Source organism: Neomonachus schauinslandi, chromosome 5 (genome assembly GCF_002201575.2).
Source record: "Neomonachus schauinslandi chromosome 5, ASM220157v2, whole genome shotgun sequence".
Classification (NCBI taxonomy): domain Eukaryota; kingdom Metazoa; phylum Chordata; class Mammalia; order Carnivora; family Phocidae; genus Neomonachus; species Neomonachus schauinslandi.
In genome coordinates, this window is record NC_058407.1 from 121,229,779 (window position 1) to 121,252,607 (window position 22,829).

A 22,829-nucleotide genomic window follows, 5' to 3' on the forward strand; every position below is an offset into this window, starting at 1 on the left:
CACCAGTCACAGCACAGCCATAACAGGAGGGCACATGCAGACCACACAGGGGACACCTCTGGAGTATTTAGTTCTGGTGACTGGGAGGATTATACTTCTGAGTCTCACAGGACATCTGCATAAGGCCACCTCTTCAAGGCCAGGAGATGAAGCTGATCTACCTAATACATAGAAACCAACAAGGAGAGTCAGGGAAAATGAGGAAATTGAGGAATTTGTTCTAAACAACAACAACAAAAAACAAGACAAAACTACAGAAAAAGTACTGAATGAAATGAACATAAGCAAGCTACCTGATAAAGATTTGGAGGTAATGGTCATAAACATGGTCACTGAACTAGGGAGAGATTGAATGAACACACTGAAAACTTCAATAAAGAGATAAAAAAATATAAAAAGGAATCAATCAAAGCTGAAGAATACAATAACTGAAATGAAAAATACACTAAAGGGAATCAACATCAGATTACAGAATGCAGAAGAACAGATCAGTAATCTGGAAGACAGAGTAGTGGAAATCATCCAAAGTGAACAGCAAAAAGAAAAAAGAAAATTAAAAAATGAAGATAGTTTAAGTAACCTCTGGAACAACATCAATGATACTAATTTTTTTTATTATAGGGATTCCAGAAATAGATGAGAGAGAAAAGGAGCAGAAAACTCATTTGAAGGTGTAATAGCTGAAAACTCCCCAAATCTGGGAAAGGAAACAGACATCCAAGTCCATAAAGCACAGAGAGTCCCAAACAAGATACCCAAAGAAATTCACACCAAGACACATAATAATTAAAATGTCAAAAGTTAAGGATAAAGGAAGACTCTTAAAAGCAGCAAGAGAAAAACATCTTGTCAGGGCACCTGGGTGGCTCAGTCGTTAAGCGCCTGCCTTCGGCTCAGGTCATGATCCCAGGATCCTGGGATCAAATCCCACATTGGGCTCCCTGCTCAGGTGGGAAGCCTGCTTCTCCCTCTCCCACTCCCCCTGCTTGTGTTCCCTCTCTCGCTGTGTCTCTCTCTGTCAAATAAATAAATAAAATCTTAAAAAGAAAAAGAAGAAGAAGAAAGAAAAACATCTTGTCATGTACAATGGAACCCCTATATGACTATCAGCTGATATTTCAGCAGAAACTTTATAGTCCAAAAGGGACTGGCATGATATAGTCAAAGTGCTGAAAGGGAAAAAAAACCTATAACCAAAAATACTCTACCCAGTAAGGTCATCATTCAGAAATGAAAGAGAGATAAAGCGCTTTCTGAAGAAACAAAAGTTAAAGTTTATCACCACTAAACTGGCCTTTCAAGAAATATTAAAGGAAATTCTTTAGGTGGAAAAGAAAAGGCCATAACTAGAAGTAAGAAAATTATGAAAGGAAAAATCTTACTGGTAAAAGCAAACACAGAGTTAAGGTAGTAGATAAACCACTTATAAAGCTGGTATGAATGTTAAAAGACCAAAAGTAGTAAAACCAATTATATTTACAATAATTAGTTAAGGGATACACAAAATAAAAAGATGTAAAATATGGTATCAAATACATAAAACATTGGGGAAGGCGTAAAAATGCAGCTCTTTTAGAACATGTTCCAACTTGTGTCCATCAACTTAAACAGACCTGTATATACAAAGGGTGCTAAATATAAATCTCATGGTAACAACAAACCAAAACCCTACAACAGATACCAAAAAACAAAGAGAAAAAATTTCAAACATAATACTGTAGAAAATCATCAAAACTAAGAGAAAAGATTAAGAACAAATGGAGAATAACTATAAAAACAACCAGAAACAATTTTGAAAATGGCAATAAGTACATATATATCAATAATTACTTTAAGGTAAATGGACTAAATATTCCAATCAAAAGACATAGGGTGACTGAACAAGGGAAAAAAAAAAAAAAAAAGACCAGGGAGCCTGAGTGGCTCAGTCAGTTAAGCTGTCTGACTCTTGATCTCAGCTCAGGTCTTGATCTCAGGGTTGTGAGTTCAAGCCCCACACTGGACTCCATGCTGGGCATGGAGTCTACTTATAAATAAATAAACAAACAAATAAATAAATACAGATATCTACAAGAGACTCACTTCAGACCAACAGACACACACAGACTGAAAGTGAAGGGATAGAAAAAGATATTCCACGCAAATGAAACCAAAAGAAAGCTGGGGTAGCAATACTTATATCAGACAAAATAGACTTCAAAACAAAGAGTGTATCAGGAGACAAAGATGGGCATTTACATAATGATAAAGGGATCAGCCAAATATGGATATATAACATTTATAAATATGTATACTACCTAGTAGGAGCACCAAAATATATAAAAGCAAATGGGAATAGATCAAAGGGAGACAGTAATACAATAGTAGAAAAATTTAACACCCCACTTACATCAGTGAATAGTTCATCCAGACAAAAAAATCATTAAGAAAACAGTGGCCTTAAATGACATATTAGACCAGATGTACTTACCAGATATATACAGAACATCCAATCCAAAAATATCAGAATACACATTCTCTTTAGGTACATATGGAACATTCTCCAGGATAGATCACATGTTAGGCCACAACACAAGTCCCAATACATTTAAAAAGATCATAATCATATCAGCATCTTTTGTGACCACAATGGTATGGAACTAGAGATCAATTACAAGAAAAAAAAACTAGCAAAACACAAACACATCCGGCTAAACAACATGCTACTATAAACAACCAATGAGTCAATTAAGAAGTCAAGGAGAAAATTAAAAAAATACCTTGAAACAAATGAAAATGAAAATAAAATATACCAAAATCTATGGGATACACCAAAAGCAGTTCTAAGAGGGAAGTTTACAATGATATGGGCCTACCTCAAAAGTCTCAAATAAACAATCTAACCTTACATCTAAAGGAAATGGAAAAAGAAGAACAAAAAAGGGGCACCTGGGTGGCTCAGTTGGTTAAGCGACTGCCTTCGGCTTGGGTCATGATCCCGGAGTCCTGGGATCAAGTCCCGCATTGGGATCCCGGCTCGGTGGGGAGCCTGCTTCTCCTTCTGACCTTCTCCCCTCTCATGCTGTTTCTTTATTTCTCGCTCTCTCTCACAAATAAATAAATAAATAAATAAATAAAATATTTTTAAAAATTTAAAAAAAAAGAACAAAAAAGCCAAAGTTAGCAGAAAGAAGGAAATAATAAAGACAAGAGCAACAATAAATGAAACAGAGACTAAATAACAATAGAAAAGATCAATGAAACTAAGAGCTGGTTCTTTGAAAAGATAAATAAAATTGATAAACATTTAGCCAGACTCCTAAAGAAAAAAAAGACGACTCAAATAAAATCAGAAAGAGAAGTTACGACACCACAGAAATACAAAAGATTATAAGAGAAAAACATGAGCAATTATTGTACAACAAATTAGACAACACAAAGAAAATGGATAAGTTCCTAGAAATATACAATCTTACAATCTTCCAAGACTAAATCCAAAGGGACTAGAAAATTTGAAACTGACTGAGTACTAATAAGGAAATTGAATTAATAATAAAAAAACTCCCAACAAACCAAAATCCAGGACCAGATGGCATCATAGGTGAATTCTATTGAACATTAAAAGAGGAATTGATGTCTATCTTCCTGAAACTGCTCCAAAAAATTGAAGAGAAAGGAGTGCTTCCAAATTCAAGAGTCCAGCATTATCCTGATATCAAAACTAGACAAAGATAGTACAAAAAAAATTACAGGCCAAATATTCCTAATGAATGTAGATGCAAAAATCCTCAACAAAGTATTAGTACATTGAATTCAACAATAAATTAAGGGATCTTATACCATGATCAGGTGGGATTTTCCCCAAGATGCAAGGATGGCTCAATATCTGCAAGTCAATCAACATGATACACCATATTAGCAAAATGAAAATAAAAATCATATCATCTCAATAAATGCAGAAAAGGCATTTGACAAAATTCAACATCCACTTATGAGTAAAAACTCAACAAAGTGGGTATAGGAGAACATATCTCAACATAATAAAGGCCATATATGACAAACCCACAGCTAACATCATACTCTATAGTGAAAAGTTACGAACTTGTCCTCTAAGATCAGGAACAAGACAAGGAGGCCCACTTTTGGAACTTGTATTCAACATAGCACTAGAAGTCCTAGCCACAGCAATAAGACAAGAAAAAGAAATAAAAGGCATTCAAACTAGTAAGAAGTATAACTGTCACTATTTTCAGGTGACATAATTACACATACAGAAAAGGCTAAAGACTCTACCAAAAAATTGCTAGAACTAATAAATGAATTCAGTAAAGTTGCAGGATACAAAATTAATATACACAGATCTGTTGCATCTCTGTACGCTAATAATGAATTATCAGAAAGAGAAATTAAGAAAACATTCCCATTTACAGTTGCACCAAAAAGAATAAAGTACCCAGGAATAAGTATTTTTTTTTTTAAAGATTTTTATTTATTTGACAGAGAGAGATACAGTGAGAGAGGGAACACAAGCAGGGGGGGTGGAGAGGGAGAAGCAGGCCTCTTGCCGAGCAGGGAGCCCGATGCGGGGCTCAATCCCAGGACCCTGAGATCATGACCTGAGCCAAAGGCAGACGCTTAACGACTGAGCCACCCAGGCGCCCCAGGAATAAGTATTTTAAAATACCTATTTAACCAAGGAAGTGAAAGACTTGTACTGTGAAAAATATAAGATGTTGATGAAAGTAATTGAAGATGACACAAATAAATAGAAAGATATGTCATGCTTCTGAACTGGAACAAGTAATATTGTTAAGATATCCATACTACCCAAAGCAATCTATAGGATCAATGTAATCCTATCAAAATACCAATGGCATTTTTCATAGAAATAGAACAAATAGTCCTAAAATTCGTGTGGAAGCAAAAAAGGCCCTGAATAACCAAAGTGATCTTGAAAAAGAACAAAGTTGGAGGTTCATGCTTCTTGACTTTAGAATATACTACAAAGCTTTAATAATCAAAACAGCATGGTACTCACTCACACACACACACACAAAATGGACACACAAATCAATAGAATAAAATAGAAAGCCCAGGAAAAAGCCTACAATTATATGGTCAATTTATCTATGACAAAGGAGGCAAGACTATATGATGAGGAAAAAGACAGGTTCTTCAATAAATGATGTTGGGAAAATTGGACAGCTACATGGAAAAGAATGAAACTGGACCACTTTTTCAACCCATATACAAAAATAAAGTCAAAATTAATTAAAGACATAAATTTCAGACCTGAAACCATAAAATTCCTAAAAGAAAACATAGGCAGTAAACTCTTGGACATAGGTCTTAGCAGTATTTTTTTTGGACCTATCTCCTGAGGCAAGGGCAACAGAAGCAAAACTAAACAAATGGGACTACATCAAATGAAAAAGCTTTTGCAGAAAGCCATCAACAAAATGAAAAGGCAAATTACCGAATGGGAGAATATATTTGCCAATGATATGTCTGATAAGGGGTTAATATCCAAAATATATAAAGAACTAATACAAGTCAACACCAAAAAAAAACAAAACAAAAACACAATTTAATTAAAAAATAGACAGAGGAGGGAGGTGAAGAGGCATCTTCCAAAGAGGACATACAGATGGCCAACAGACACATGAAAAGATGCTCAACATCACTAATAACCAGGGAAATGCAAATCAAAACTACAATATCACCTCACACCAATCAGAATGGCTAGTATCCAAAGGACAAGAAATAATAAGTGTTGGTAAGAATGTGGAGAAATGGGAACCTACAGCTGTTGGTGGGAATGTATGTAATATTGTTCAGCCATTATGGAAAACAGTATGGAGATACCTCAAAAAATTAAAAATAGGACTACCATACAATCCAGTGATTCCACCTCTGGGTATTTATCAGAAGAAAATGAAAACACTGATTCAAAAAGATATGTGCACCCCTATGTTCATTGCAGCACTGTTCACAATAACCAAGATACAGAAGCAGCCTAAGTATCCATCAACACATGAATAAATTTAAAAATGTGATATATATATACAATGGAATATTACTCAGCCATAAAAGAAGTGAAATCTTGCCATCTGCAACAACATGGATGGTTCTTGATGGTATGATGCTAAGTGAAATAAGTCAGACAGAGAAGGACAAATACCATATGATTTCATTTATATGTGGAATCTAAAAAACAAAACAAATGAACAAACAAAACAAAACAGAAATAGACTCTTAGATACAGAGAACAAATTGGTAATTGCCAGAGGGGAAGGGTGGGGGTGGATGGGTGAAATAGGTGAAGAGGATTAAGAGGTGTAATTTTCCAGTTATAAAATAAATAAGTCACGGGGATATAAAGTACAGCATAGGGAGTGTAGGCAATAATATTGTAAATACTGCGTATGATGACAGATGGTAACTAGACTCATTACTGTGATCATTTTGTAATGTATGTAAACAAATTACTATGTTATACACCTAAAATTAATATTGTATGTCAACTATTCTTCAATTAAAAAAATTTTAATTAAACAAAATACTGAAAAGCATTAAATATAAAAAAACATAGACTTGAACTTTATAAACATGTGTATACTCTTGAAATAAAATACTAAATTAAATTAGTTACTCAATAATTTTCCTTCTACATGTACATGACTTTACTATTTGGATAAAGTGTTATGACTTCCCAATATATCAGGTACATCCATATTCAAATATTAGACACAAAATGCATTCTAAACTCAGTAATATTTAGAGTTTGAGCACTGTTCACTCTACAAATTCCAACATAAAGATAAATATAAATGTATGTAAAATACTTCATAAATAAGAATATTACAAATCAACTACCTCATCATAGGTTTTCCTTAATTAAAAAAGATTATCATAGCATTATTTGAAAGAAATGATTTCAATTCTCATTTTTTAAGAGTTAGAAGTATTAGAAGTTCCTGTTGGATTGACAGATGAGGTGAGAGATACATTGTTAAACAAGATTAAGGACTTAAACATTAATGGGGAACTCAATAAAGCCAATCCATAATGAAAGTCTTAACCGAGTACTACAATTAGGCTCTATGAGAACTCAGGAGGGACAGTCAAATGCCTGATGAATCAATAGCCACAACAACTTTAATCTGTATATTTGCTCATTTTGAACCTAATACTACTTGGTGAAAAATTATAATCTGAGGTAATCTTAAGACTTTACATATTATTTTTCACAAAGGCATGGTTAAAATATTTATTCCCAGACAGTAAACAGGGATGCAGCAAAGAATGAGACAGGAAAATTAAAACAATGCATTTAGCTACTTGTTTCTCTGGGATTTGGTATATTTGAAATATTGAGAATTTATCAGGTTATTATTGTTTGCCAGACAATGTCATGAGAGCATTTCCTATCTCATATAATCCTCTCAATTTTCTTAAAGTACAATTCTAACCTACTAAGGTACTGTTATTAGTCTCATGTTTTAGATGTGGAAACTAGGGCTTACCGTGGTCAAAGAACTTGCCCCAAGTCATAAAGCTAGAAGCTAAGCTTTTAATAACTGTGAATAGATCTTTTCTTATAGTGTGAGGAAAAACCATAAAGCACAGGGGGCCACTGAGACTGGGGAATTTGGTGGAGGGTAAGGGTGGCAGGTAAGTTCAGTTATCCATCCTTAAGCTATTTGTTGCCACAGATCACTGAAGAGACTTGCTAGTTTAACACATTACTCTGCACACATAAGCCTCCCAAATCTTTCTAGCAGCTGAATATCCAAGAGTGTCCCAATATAGTGAAAGCAAATTTCACAATTATGTATCTAATCACTTAATATCAAGATATTCATTACATATTATCACATAAAACACTAAGCATTTGCTGCTATATTCATAAGCTGAATGTCTAATTCTAAACAGGGCGTGCAACTGTTTTTAGGATGGTCTGAAATTCCACAAACAAAATATTCTTTGAAATCCACATCTTCAGTGTATGGCTACTTCCTATTATAAAACTTTAGGTATTACTGATGTACCTAGACTTCATTCTACTAAACAGTATTTACATTAATACTTCAGTACTAGTGAAAGAACTGTGCCTCAAACTGAACCAAACATCTGTTAAACTGAATTGCTGTTTATGCTGAAATTCGTCGATTACATAAAAGTCACTTGCCACAGTGTATTAAAGAACATAATCCCATGTGTGAAGAAGCCCTAAAACTACAATTCAAATTGTTAAAAAGTATAATCTAAAAATTATTCAAGAACTTGAGGTGTATTTTCTAAAAAAACAGTTCTCACTAAGTCTTGTAATGCTCTTTAATTTATATAAATGATAAGAATCTCATTCTTGGGCTAACTTAGTGGGAAAACACATTCTAATTTTTTTAAAGCTTTAATGAAGAGTGTTTTGAGAAAAAGTGTGGTATACATAACTAAAATGACTAACATTTTCTAGAGATACAGGGGAGTTAACATCAGAATAAAACTTTGCTTAAATTTAACATCATTTGAATATATTTTTTAAAAAGTGATATGCTACAGTTATTAAAAATAGTGTATTCTCTACAATGTATTCATTTCTTTACACAGTACAAAAACTTATGCCCCAGAAAAAAAAGATTACAAATGTGTACACATGCATAATGCAGAGGTTTGACTATATTACATTTTCTCTTTAAAATGAAGACGTTTCAAAAGTAGAGAAAGCCCTGAATTTGGTTACGTGATTGAAGTACACATAAGAGAGAGTCACCAGTATGTTTTTACAAAGGCCCAGTACAGGTGTGATAGTTCCCAGGGCAATGACTAAACTAAGTCTAACAAAAATAAAGGGTAAATCCTGGAGAAGGATGCCCAGGGAATTCAGAAGAGGGTTCTGAGGAGTTAATATAATTCGAAGGAGAGAAATAAAACTGAATATGTAGACTGGGTATAGCCAGCCTGACTTATACACGGCGGAGTGGCCAGCCACGCGCACCATTTCTATGGTGTCAGACCACAGCACAAAGCTCCACAGGAAGATCTGGGCACGGTCGTCCTGCTGGGACATATTTCCCAGGACTCCCGAGTGAAAGGAGGGCTCTTGGGGTCTCGCCAGCACTGGAGCGGGGTTCTGCATCCTTGTTGCTGATGGCCATGATGCCTCGGTTCTCCTAGCCGGCTGAGGAGCTGAAGTGCTTTCTTCATTTTGCTTCACTTGGTCCGTCACAGTTTTTATTTCCTGCAAAGTAGCTGTATGACCGTGCCTATCATCGTTACCTGCAACAAATTGATTTATTTGAATTTAAAAATGGTTTAAATTGTATGTAAATTTTTATTTCAATTTTACTTAAGTTTTAAAATTTAAAGATAAAATTGTAAGTGTTCTCTCGTTTGACACCTGTTTTACACATGGAACTTCAGACAACAATGGGAGGCATATGACCAAAAAATAAAAAACAAACAAACAAAAAACCAGAGGCAGAGAAGGTTCTGCATATTTTTGTATTTTTCTAGATATGGATTCCAAGTCATTTCACACTACTAGCCATGACTGGTTAGTGAGCTAAGCACTTCCACACATTATCTCATTTAATCCTCAGAAAAAAAGTGGACAGATCGGGATCACTATCCCATTTTATAAATATAGAAACTGCAGCCCAAGAGGTGAAATGACACACCAATTCAAATACACAGTTAGTAATGGGCAGAGTTGGAATTTACACCCAGATCCGTTTGACCCCAATTGACAATCTCTTAACTTTATGGCTACTATTACTGTCTAGAGGCAATACATCATGTACTAATTATAAAACATACAAATATCATAAAATCAAATGACTCTAAAAGTCCAATGGTCCAATGCTGTCATTTTTACAGGAAGTCCACAGGGATCACTACAATCCAGATCTCCAGGCTTGGAGTTTGGTCCTGAGAGGGAATCTGATGGACCATGAGAAAGTCTTCATGAAGGTTGCCACTCAATCCAAGTTTCTTTAAACTGTACTATCCTCAGAGTTTTTGAACCAGTCAGTACAATTGATCAGACTAAAGCAATTTGTTTATGGCCACAAGGCTATCCCTGATCAACACAACAGGCGTCTGAATAAGCAGGATATTTTCTCATGAACTTCACATCGTGTGTGAGTGTGTGTGTGCACTCACGCACATGCCTCTCTGTGCACACATGGGTGTTGAGGTTGGGGAATTATGGAGGGATCCTCAAATCTCAAAACTTACTACCAGTGTTGATGTTGATAGTGTGGTTCTTATGCATAAATGGTACAGCACATTATTTCTCAAACATTCATCTAGTTAAGCACCATTTTTTTTTTTTTTTTGCTAAGAATTTGTTAGGTCTTAACAAAGCTTACTCAGCAAGCACACTGAGTTGTCATATTACTTGATAAGACAAAATAGCTCTAAAGGTTAAAGACACGAAGTCAATAAATATTTGTTGAACTATATTGAACTGATGTGAAAACATTTTAAAATAAATAAATTATGATTAATGACTAATAAAATGTTTGATTACTATAAATAGGAGCTGTTTAAAGAACAAACAAACCTTGGTTTTCTTCTTTAAAATTTTAAGTGTGAATTGAGTAAATCAATAAACTAAAAAGATAATCTAAATTCTTGATGAAATAGTATTTTTTTTAAAAAAGATTTTATTTATTAATTTGACAGAGAGAGACATAGCAAGAGAGGGAACACAAGCAGAGGGACTGGTAGAGGGAGAAGCAGGCTTCCCACAGAGCAGGGAGCCCGATGTGGGGCTTGATCCCAGGACCCTGGGATCATGACCTGAGCCGAAGGCAGATGCTTAACGACTGAGCCACCCAGGCACCCTGAAATAGTACTTACTTCTGGTATGAATCATTTATAAATAAATGGTAGGACCCTTAGAAACTTCTTTACCAACCTTAGATGACACAGTAGCATGAATGAGTATCATTTTAATAAATAATAGTCAGGTAAGAAAGAAAATTATATACTAATTACTATTATTTTAATATTCATAAAATCATCTCTTTTTAAACTCAGATGCTCACTGGCAGCAGTTATATCTCTCATTTTACAAAAGAAAAAAAAAACAACATGGAAATTATGTTTCTTAGAGTATGTCATGTCCTGGAGAACTCTCCTTCACCTGTCTTAGTAGATAAAACTGTTTGAAGGGAAATCGAAATTCCTTTGTCAACACAAATAATGCAGTGTATAATGTGGGCTTTGGAGGATGATTGCAAATTCAGCACTGTTTCAATGCCAGTAAGTGGCAAGCTAAGACGTGACACATTAACATTTTTAAGCAGTAAGAATCTTAATATCTGTGGATAAGAGCTGTGGGATGAACAATGAATTCTTAGCTAGAGTTCATTTTTAATAAGCTACTGAAGTCCCAACCCATGGGTATTTGGTGAAATTGGGGCTGGGAGCTTCATATCTCTCCACAGCTCAATAGAAACTAGCTTAGATTTGGGGGTACAGGGACTCTGTTGTCTTCTTTCCAAGGGAGAAGTACTAGAATTATTGGCTGGAGAGTTCTGCTGGCCTGCCAGAGGGCAAGGTAGTGTTGAAGAAGCCAAGAAACGGTTGGTCATTCGAGTAGACCCCAAATTTACCCCCAAGTAATGTAAACTTTCATGTACTCAATACTATTCCATTTGATTCAGTAACTAGTTCCCCTCCAAATTCTTATTTTAATTTCCACTTTGTTCTTTTGTTGTTGTTGTTGTTAGTGTTCTATTGGGGTAAAAGGATATTTATTTGTGCAAAATCCATAAAAGATCTAAGCATGAAGAAAGAGATCTACTCACTTCCCTAGAGGTTGACATTTCCCTGCAAAAAGTAAAAGTAACAGCCATTCTGTAGCTCCCTACATCTGATGCCAGTCGCCAAAACAACATTGTCTTCACTGTGCAAGCTAAATACTTAAGAACATGTAATTTTAATCATAGGTAAATGTTTAAGTAGGTAATTCACATCTATTTTTTAAATTACTTATTTATTTGAGAGAGAGCGTGCATCAGCGGTGGGGGGGGGGGGCGGCAGATGGAGAGGAACAAGAAGACTCTGCACTCTGCACCCAGAGTGGAGCCCAACAGGGGACTTGATCCCACCACCCCGAGATCATGACCTGAGCTGAAACCAAGAGTCAGTCGCTCAATCAACTGAGCCACCCAGGCAACCCTTGATTATTTCTTTGTATTGATGTATTTCTATCTCTAAATTGTTCCCCAAAGTTTTAGATAGTTTACAGGGAAAACCTAAGAACAACATAACAAATCAGTAGTGGAGAATTTTCTAAAGTGAACGTGTATGCCTCTTGCAAAGAGAATAGGAAAGAAATAAGAGTTATTTAAATATAAGAGAAAAAGAATCATAAGAAAGGGCACCTAAAGCCAAGGCAGGAATGGAGCTGATACTAAAAATGCACTAGTGAGGCTCCCAGTTGTCTGTTAGGAGCAGACAGATTTTAGAGCGCCATACCAAGCTTCAACCGGACATAGAGAATGGTAGCAAATACTGTGAAAACAGTCCCACCTTCACCATGCTGTAACCTGTGATCACATCAATAAATACAGAAGAATAAAATGTGGCAGGGCTTTAAAAAGAAGGTCAGTTCTGTGATGAGAGACTCTCGTATGGGTCTGAGTGAAACTAGAGGTCAGGAAGGTTCATTCAAGAAGTGAGAGTTAAGCAGCAACCTGAAGAATAAGTAGGAATGAATTAGGTGAAGAATGGAGAAAGGAATATTCTAGGTAGTAGAAAGAGCATGTGCAAAGATCTTTCAGCCAGAGTGATCGAAAGAGGGAAAGTTTTGTAAGGAGTTGGGGAAGCAGAGGGGGAAGAAGAGGAGAGGAGCCCAAACCTAATAAGTGCTCTCTATATACCAGGCACTGTCTTAAGCCCTTTCTCTGCATTAATTCACTTAATCCTTAGAATAACTCTATACCATAGATGCTGTTATTTTCCCACCTGAAAGATGAATAAACTAAGGCACAGAGAGATTGACTATTGTTTCTAAGGTCACACAGATAGCAAGGAAAGAGACCAGAACTTGAACCTCAAACCCTTAGATCACGCTATCAGTGGCAGACTCAGACTGTGTGGCACCTTATGGGCCATGATAAAGGCTTTGTACTTTCTTCTGAGCTCAATGGAAAGCCGTTGAAGAGGGAGAGTGGAAGGCAGAGGAACCAGAAAGGACATAGTCTTGATTAACAGTCCCCCAAATCTATTTTTCCTGAGAGAAAATGTTCTAGAGAAGGTGAAATGCTAATGAATTAGAAATAACACTCTGAGGGGAAAAAAAATCTAGAAAAGAAGAAAATTAATAGTCATTACAAATATCTTAAAGTATTTTAAGCACACAAAGCACTTTTGGTCACGGAAAAAATGTAATAAATTAAAATACACAACAAGGCACTTATATACATTGTTATTTTGATGCTATCTACCGACTAAACTCAACTGGACTGTGTATAGTTTGTTTCCTTTCAGCAGCACATTTGAGCTCTGGAAGACAAGTAACTTCATTGCCAAGTAATAAATGATGAAACCAGCATCTACTTCACAGGGTGGTTATGAGGACTGAGCAAGTCAATATATATAGAACATTTAAAATGGTGCCTGACACACAGCAATAGCCATATGTGTGTTAAATGAATCAAACACAGCAATCACTAAATATAAGAATGCAGTAAATAGTAAAAGTGATTACAGTTTGTTAAACTTTGGTTATAATTACACTGTTACCCTCATCCCATTTATGGGGGGGGGCGGGGGTCAAAAAGTTTGAGAAACTGTGTCATACTAGAGAGCCTTCATGAGGTCAGGACTTTAATTCTCCTATTTGCCTGCTCAGATCACACAGCTTACAACAGCTAACAAGAGTCTATCATGTGCATCTCTTCGCAGTTCCATGATCAGTGTTCAGTGACATCACCTTGGTAGCTTGAAAATGGTCATGGAAGGAGTAATTACACCAGAGAAATGGACAAAGGCTACAAATCAGGGCCTTCCCCTGCATTCCCTGGAGAGACGGTGGTTTAAACATTGACCAGCATACTACTGCTTGTGTTCAAAATGGTATGCAAGTTTTCACCAAATAATAATAATTCATAATAATAATGAATTCAAGACAAATATTCAACCCATCATCAATTTTGAAAGAACTCATGGACTTTCCTTAGAAAAAGCATTATGCTGTTTTCCAGTACATTCCAAAGCCTATTCACTGCCAGTTCCCTACCAGGCATGAGAATAAATAAACGTATCATTTCTGGATTTTAGGCAATGTAAAATATTAAGAAAATTCTTTTGTCTGCTGCAGCTTGAAGGCTGGATAGTTTAAAGACCACCTTCCTGGACAAGATATTATATTATATATAATAATATAACAATTATAATCATTATAATATATTAAATATATGGACAACTATTAATATATGATAATTATCTATTATATAATATTGACTATATTTAAATAAAACATAAATAGTAAAGTAAAAATGCTGAAAAGCATATGGGTATCTTATTTCCAAATATAAATAATTCTAGACTTTGAAATGCCTCTACCAGTAAGTGCTTGGATATAGAACAAAGCATGGAATCCCAGCAGGAACACAAGCTGGGTGACAGAAATGGACACACATGGGAATGAGCCTGTTTTTAGCCTTCAGAGCGCTTGCCTCAATTTTAATTGTATACATTTGCTAGTGTAATTTATTGATGTGCTATTATGTCCACTAAACCAAGAGCTCCATAACAGGGGGATTCTGCCCGTTTTCACTCACCACTGTACCTGCAGGACCTAGCAGAGTGCCTGGTATGCAATAGATCCTCTCTAAAGATTTGCTGTATTAAAGATGGGAGACATTCCTGTTCAGGAGTCTGTTCACATAAGGGAGCAGTGGGCATCTTGCTGGGGGAAGGTGCATGAAGGCAAGTAAGCCAAAGCATTAAAGCTAGGTGGAATAACAACGCACCCCCCCAGCCCACCTCCTCCATTCAACAGGAAGAAGGTCTCCGGAGTCCTGCACAGGGTCTGCCCTAAGATTGTGGTCTAGATCCTAGAGAGAGATCTTTAAGTGAGACCATGCAACTGACACAGCTAACAAGCCCTAGAGAACATTAGGAGGTCATGCTCAGCTCACCGGTGAGAGAAGACATCACACATGGCTTTGGGCCCGGGATCACAGCCAGAGCAAAGTGTCCCCAGCATTGCCCAGCAGGACCGGGACAGACATCAGCGGGAGATGGCTCCTACAGCAGCAGGCTGATTCAAGACATTGCAAAGGCTTCCCAGGCACCGGCGGCATCTGGGGTCACCAGTCAAGGGACAAAAATGCCCACGCGTGATTCTGAGAAGACAGTGTTTCTGAGTTCATAGGACACAGACTAAGAACACCACCCCCATCCAGAAATAGGGGGACTTGGGGTTCTGAAATAGCAGGTGCAAAAGCAGAGCCACAGCAAAATGGTGCTCCATACAAAGGACCCCATGATGTTTAACACAAAATGACCATGAACGTCCATACCTTATGCAGACCATCAGCTCAACAACCTACTTTATTCTCTCTTCACTCCAAGACAAGAAAATCTAGATTTTTTAAAAAAGATTGTATTTATTTATTTGACACACAGAGACAGAGAGAGAGAGGGTACACAAGCTGGGAGAAGAGGAGAGGGAGAGGGAGAAGCAGGCTCCCTGCTGAGCAGAGAGCTGACATGGGGCTCCATCCCAGGACCCTGGGGTCATGACCTGAGCTGAAGACAGATGCTTAACTGACTGAGCCACCCCCAGGCACCCCAAGAAAATCTAGATATTGAAAATCAACGACCTATGCCTTTACTTTCAATCTGGGGCCACAATCTTTGCTGACTAATAATGATAGGAAGAACAAGGCTTGGTATTGTAACAAGGTAATGCATGCGGAGTTCTTCATGCTCCCTTATTTCTATCAGTCTCCCTAAAATATTTACTTTGAAAATATCCTGCAACTCTCAAGAATCTCACTTGAGATACTAACATTATTCATAAATTTTCCCCATGTAGGAAGAAAGTAACAATTAAATGCCGAATTGCTATAACCATGTAAAGTTGTCCTAATCAAAGGGTCACAATTTTTTTTTTTAAAGATTTTATTTATTTGACAGAGAGAGAGACAGCGAGAGCAGGAACACAAGCAGGGGAGTGGGAGAGGGAGAAGCAGGCTTCCTGCCGAGCAGGGAGCCCGATGTGGGACTCGATCCCAGGACCCTGGGATCATGACCTGAGCCGAAGGCAGACGCTTAACGACTGAGCCACCCAGGCGCCCAAAGGTTCACAATTTGATAGCACCTGATGTCTTATGTCTTTTGGCATGAGGATTGCTACAATATCATTTCTGGCCCAATACCCACTGACCTAATCCTGACAGCTGGTACTTCATTAGAAGGTATAAATCAGAAATTCTACTCTTCTCTCATCCCAGTCTGGTAAATGGCTACTTACTTCTTGAGAAGGGGAAAAATCCTAGAACTAACATACATAGTTTTCTGAAACTTCCTTCTTCTAAGTAGCAAAAGGAGGGTGTGAAGGAAATACTCCCCCTTTTTGGCATGGCCCTGAACACAGTGTTCCTCATACGCACTCTCTAAAGCCATTGCAAAATACATTATGGAAACCCAGCTCACACGCTGGGCTCATATTGTATAATAAGCTTTTTCTTAAAAAGAAACAAAGGGGAACTCAAAGTGCCATTTATTTTATTCAGAGAAAAGCAGCATCCCTTTTTCCCCCCCCTTTACTGTCTGTGGCATCTCTTACATTCTATCTGGTTAAAGTGTGTTGCATTCCATTTCAAGGAAATCTGGAAAGCAAATAGCTTCAGGAATTTGGATTTGGGCTCTCAGCTTTTAACTTGGTATATGTCACAATTCCCAATACTTCCTATCACGAGGGGCTCTCCGTCAGGGTGGGTATCAGAACTGTTTGCGGAACTTTTAAAAGTTGCGGATGCCAGGCCTTGCATATACTTCAAGCCAGAAATTGCTGGTCTAGGCATATAACCTGAAGAAGTTAATTGTATATGCTGAGACCCCAACAACTGTCCCCTCGTGTACTGATCAGTAGACAGTGATCACGCATATGTATTGTGAAAAGATGCCTCTGGTGAGTACCCAACAGGTGAGTCCCTGCATATATGTCCACAGGTGGCCCATGATTCACTGGAAATAGCTTAGAAGTTCAATAAAAATCATCATTGTCATTCGTTTAAGAAATTGTATAATTCAATAAGAAGAAATAACTAATAAAGTAACAGATCCTTTTCCTTCTTCCATTCATGCTCTGCAAACCCCTAAGCCTGTATCAGCCCTCCAGTTCCAACTTTTCTACAATCAATGCCCAGATTTCTCAGTATCATTGAAGAAAGCTCTCATAATCTTGATTGGTCGCAGGACAAATTCCTGGTTTCCATCCTTTGCTGAACCCTATGCATCTCTCATCCATCCATCTCCCTGCCCTTGACCCTCAGCAATTATTCCAAACCTTACCCATCCTGTTACAGATTCTCTCCCTTCCATCCATTCCCAGTGCTCTCTGCAGGTAATTTTGCTTCCTATTTCGCAAAGACATTGGGGGTGTTAACAGGTATAAACTGCCCCTGCTTGCTTTCTGCCCATCCACCTGAATAACATTCATAGGTGTAAATCACCTGGGGAGTTTTAAAAATGACTTGTGCCTGGCCCTATCCTCCACCAAAATTATGATTTAATTATCTAGGGTTCAGTCTGGGAGTCAAAAAAATTTCAAGCCCCTTAGGCAATCTGAATGTGTAGTAAAAAAGTGAAAACCACTGCTCACAATTGGGGATACCAATCAGAATTCAATGAGGTTTTGTTTTTAAAAATTTAAATATGCCCAAGTGCCATCCTCAGAAATCCTGATTCAGTTTATCTGGGGTTGCTATGACTGGCACTGACATTTTTAAAGCACACTATTAAGTTCTTTTTTTTATGTTGGAAATATCAGGAGAAATGGAAAGAAATACAATAAAGGCAGGGTCTAAAAGCTTTGCCAGATCAAGTGAATAAATATACTGATTATCATTCCTGATTTATAGGTTACCTATAAATTAATGAGTTTATACCCTACAGAGATTCCAACTTCTCTTCATGAAACATTTAAGTGTACAAAATTTTTGAGAAGATAATTGGTAAATATTTATATCAGCTTGGAGTGAAAAAAAGATTTTTAAAGCTTAACTTCATAGTCCAGAGAGGAAATATTTATAGATTGGATTATGTCAAAATTAGAAATTTCCTATATCAAAAACAGTATAGTAAAATTAAAAGACAAATAACTGAAATATATATTTCTGACAGGGAAAGTTTAATGTCCTTACTATTTTTTTTATTTTTTATTTTTTTATTATGTTAGTCACCATACAGTACATCATTAGTTTTTGGTGTAGTGTTCCATGATTCATTGTTTGTGAATAACACTCAGTGCTCCATGCAACACGTGCCCTCCTTAATGCCCATCACCAGGCTAACCCATCCCCCACCCCCCTCCCCTTTAAAACCCTCAGTTTGTTTCTCAGAGTCCATAGTCTCTCATGGTTCATCTCCCCCTCCGATTTCCCCCCCTTCATTTTTCCCTTCCTTCTCCTAATGTCCTTCATGCTATTCCTTATGTTCCACAAATAAGTGAAACCATATGATAATTTCTCTGTTTGACTTATTTCACTTAGCATAATCTCCTCCAGTCCCATCCATGTTGATGCAAAAGTTGGGTATTTATCCTTTCTGATGGCTGAGTAATATTCCATTGTATATATGGACCACATCTTCTTTATCCTTTCGTCTATTGAAGGGTATCTTGGCTCTTTCCACAATTTGGCTATTGTGGACATTGCTGCTATGAACATTGGGGTGCATATGGCCCTTCTTTTCACTACATCTGTATCTTTGGGGTAAATACCCAATAGTGCAATTACTGGGTCATAGGGTAGCTCTATTTTTAATTTTTTGAGGAACCTCCACATTGTTTTCCAAAGTGGCTGTACCAACTTGCATTCCCACCAACAGTGTAAGAGGGTTCCCCTTTCTCCACAACCTCTCCGACATTTGTTGTTTCTTGCCTTGTCATTTTTTGCCATTCTAACTAATGTCCTTACTATTTACAGAACTCATGAATCAGTAGTAGAAACAACAAAGGAACAAACATATCAACAGAAAAACAGATCAAGGACAGAAAAATATGATTTTTAAAAAATACAAATAGCCAAGAAACCTATGAGAAAATGCTCAACACAACTACTACCTTAAGCAAATTATTAAAACAATAAGATACTGTTTTTGCCTATGAAATTGGCAAAGATGAAGAGGAATATATTATCCAAAGGTACAAGGTTGAGAAGAAACAGGTGTTTTCTTACACTACTGTTTAGATGGCAAATTAGGGCATTCTTTATAGGGGGTCATTTGATTGATTGACGCCTGTCAAAAACCTTAAAAGCTTGCATATACTTGGAGCCAGAAATTGTACATCTAGGCATTTAACATAAAGAAGTAATCATCTATGCTGTTAAGATCTGGCAGCACTTGGCCCCAGTCTCTGGGTATTAAAGAGACTACACAGTAAGAACTGGACTAGGGCCACTGAGAGCAGATTTATTTGAAAACCTTACACTGCCAACATCATACCTGGCACTTCTGACTGATGTGACAGTGGAAACCACCTCCTCTGCAGAGCTCTGATGTTTTCCACTCAAATATCCCGTTGATCTCACCTCTAGCAAGTCGTCTCTGACTGTGCAGATATCCCCAATGCAGCCAAACCATCTTGCTATCCCGTTTGTACAATCCCCTATGAATGACCCCCTCTGTATTTGTCTGTATGTGCAGCCAGTCCATAATAGTCCCATTTCTTCTGGCAAGTGTCATTGCCAAGGAGTCTGGGCATGTGCAGATGCTCAGGGTCTTCTGAGGACACTCTGTGGTCATCCTCCTGGTATCATTCGGCTGTCATCCAGTGGCCATTAACTCTCTCTGTCCCTGGCCACTGCTTGGCCAGTCACCTACAAGTGGCTTCTAACTCTCATACATAGCACAGGGTCCTGCAGACACTGACCACCTCTACCATCCATGCATGTGCGCTCCACACATGGCTTGCCTCCCCTGCTCAACTCAAACCACATCACCCTGCTCATTCTCACCACATCCTTCTCCTTTTTTCTGCAACCCTTTTTACTTCTGAACAAGAGTCCTAACAATAGTGCTTTTATAGTTAAAAACTGGAAAAGAATCTAGTTGTCCAACAACAGCGGTTAGTTAATGAATCAAGGTTAAATAAGTCAGGGTTTGTTAGTATAACGGAATATTATTCAACCAATAAAAACCATGTACTGAAGAAGATACAATAATAAGAATGATACCCACCACAAACTGTTAGGAAAAAAGATACAAAAGAGTGAAGTATGTCCACGAGGATGTTATCAGTTCTAAATCTCTAGTCTACAAGATCATGGTTGATTTCCATTTTCTTCTTTTTCGCTTGTGTTTATTTGACAATCTTTTTAAATGAATATGTATTATTTTGGGAAAACAAAACATTAGAAATAAAACAGTTCGAAATGGAATGTTAAAAATTTTATCTGGTTTTTATATGTTGAGCCTCAAAACCTGTGTGTGCTCTACCCTGATGAGCCCGCTCTACCTGCAATGCTGTATTGTAGTGCATTTTAGTGTGTTGTATTGTTGTATTGTATCACATCCCAGAGCAATGGAAGTCACAACACCTCGGATGAGGGTACACTTTGTCCTTTGGGGGTGAAGTGTCAAGATTCCCAGGAAGCCATGGGCTGGAGAGGCAGAGAATTGGCCACTTGAGTTATGGTACTGCCTTAGAGAAAGCCAAAGCCTATGAATCTAAATGAGGTCCTGGGTTAATGGTTTCTAGACAGTTAGCAGAAGAACCATTCTTTTTTTTTTTTTTTTCAAATGAAATCTTACATAAAATATCAGCTCCTAAACAGACAAATGTTGTATTGATTTGGTTCAAGTAGGAATTGGGGCAACCAGTGACTCCAGTTAAGCCTCCCCTTTCTGCCCACACCCCCCTACAAAGCAACTTTGTAGGTTTCCAAATTCACTATTTGAGAAACAAACAAAAGTTGGTTTTAATAAGGCAACTTCCATTCCAGCAATAGGTTTCTCCATTCAGAGTATGAAATCCAACTGGTTATTTTTGCACATTTACTACATGTATACCTGGATTTCTTGAGGCCCAATCTTCCTTTCCATGTAGAAAGCTTTCTTTACCATGCCTGCCTAAACGCCTACAAATCCCAGATATTCCCTTTAGATTTTTCTGACCTCCAACACCCTAGATTAAATGAAGTATTCCTTCACGTGTCGCCCCATAGTACTTTAACTATTATACGCTATTATACCACTTGTAATGTGGCGCCTGAGCTAGGCTTATGCTATTCAAGTGAGTCCTTGTAGGTAGAACTGATAATCTGCATCCTAACCATGGACTTCTTTGTGGGTCTGTTTGCATTACTGGCTTTTATGAAAGTTAAGGAATCTATGTGGGGGTAGGGGGGGGGTCTAACGGTGACCATGATTTGGGGTTCAGACAATATAGGTAAGGCTGATGTAAGGAAACTGAGATCCCATGGGAAAAAAAAAAAATACCTCAAGAGAAGGAGTCTGGCTCTACCAGAATCAGCCACGAGAACTAGTGATAGGAGGGGAAATGGTGATTTCCACTGGAGTGGGATGGCCATTACTTGAACTTGTTGAATCCCAGCCAATCTGTTGGAACATACACATTCTGGGCATAAAAGTCTTGTGTTCCCAAAAGAAAATCTATTGTTCTGTTTGGGAGCTCTCTAAACAAGTAGATCTCTGTGGAGGGAAGTCAGTATTCCAAATGTCAGAAGAAAGGCAATCAGTCTAAAGCACCAAGAGAACATCAAACAATATCCCAGAAGCAAATAACAGCAGTACAAGCATTTAGAGGAGAGTCAGTCCGAGAGTGGTGGACAAATAGCATGCCAGGTTGTTTGTGCGTGAGAATGATGACTGAAAAAAAAGCAGGAGCAATGCAATACTTAGCAGTCTGGACCAACAAATGAGACCACAGGAGATCACCTTGGGTCTGGCTTAAAAAAAAAACGGGAGAGGGAACAATATGGAAGAGGAAGAGGGATGGAGGTCCAGTCATTCATTGGTTGGGACTGAGCTAGCAAAATTCAAATAGAAATATCAAAGTGTACTCCTCAGGACCCACACACTAGTAAGAGCTGGGGACATTCAGGCTATATATTGTATTCCTATTATTTGTTCCCACGGCTGGGACGTGACATTATTAGGTACGACATACATCTGTGAGGCGGCTGTGCCTCAGGGATCTGTGTATCAGAAAATATTCCCTTGTGAGGCTCAGGCTATGTGAAATGATGCGCTTGGATGTTATGACATAGTAATCGCTTGATACTGAGATGTTTCAACTGGTAATGGAAAGTTAGCGGAAAGGACTCCTTGATCCAGTGTGGATTGCTTTAAGCATAAGCATATTTTTTTATATAGAATAACTTTTATTTAAAATTATAGAAAAGGAGGAGCTACACAAAGATCAAGCTTTTCTAGCTTAGAATTGGGATGGTTGAGATAGCACGAGAGTGTCCAGAAATCCAAGCATTGTAGATGACCTTAGTTTCATCAAGTAGAAGGTCATAACTGCTACAAGCTGATAGATGGGTAGGCATTTCAAACTCTCTGGATAGAGCACAGAACAGAATATATTCCATTTCCTAACATTTTTTAAAGGGAGCCAAATGTTTCTAAAG

General features: G+C 37.5%; 1 protein-coding gene across 1 annotated transcript in view; it reads right to left on the reverse strand.

The window, feature by feature from the left end:
• Positions 1–8,632: 8,632 nt before the first annotated feature.
• Positions 8,633–22,829, reverse strand: part of TMEM236 (transmembrane protein 236) — a 32,663-nt gene continuing 18,466 nt past the window's right edge. The window contains exon 4 of the mRNA XM_021696784.1: positions 8,633–9,258. Coding sequence (XP_021552459.1) covers positions 8,675–9,258 — 584 coding nt within the window. The 3' untranslated portion in view covers positions 8,633–8,674. The remainder of the gene's footprint in view (positions 9,259–22,829) is intronic.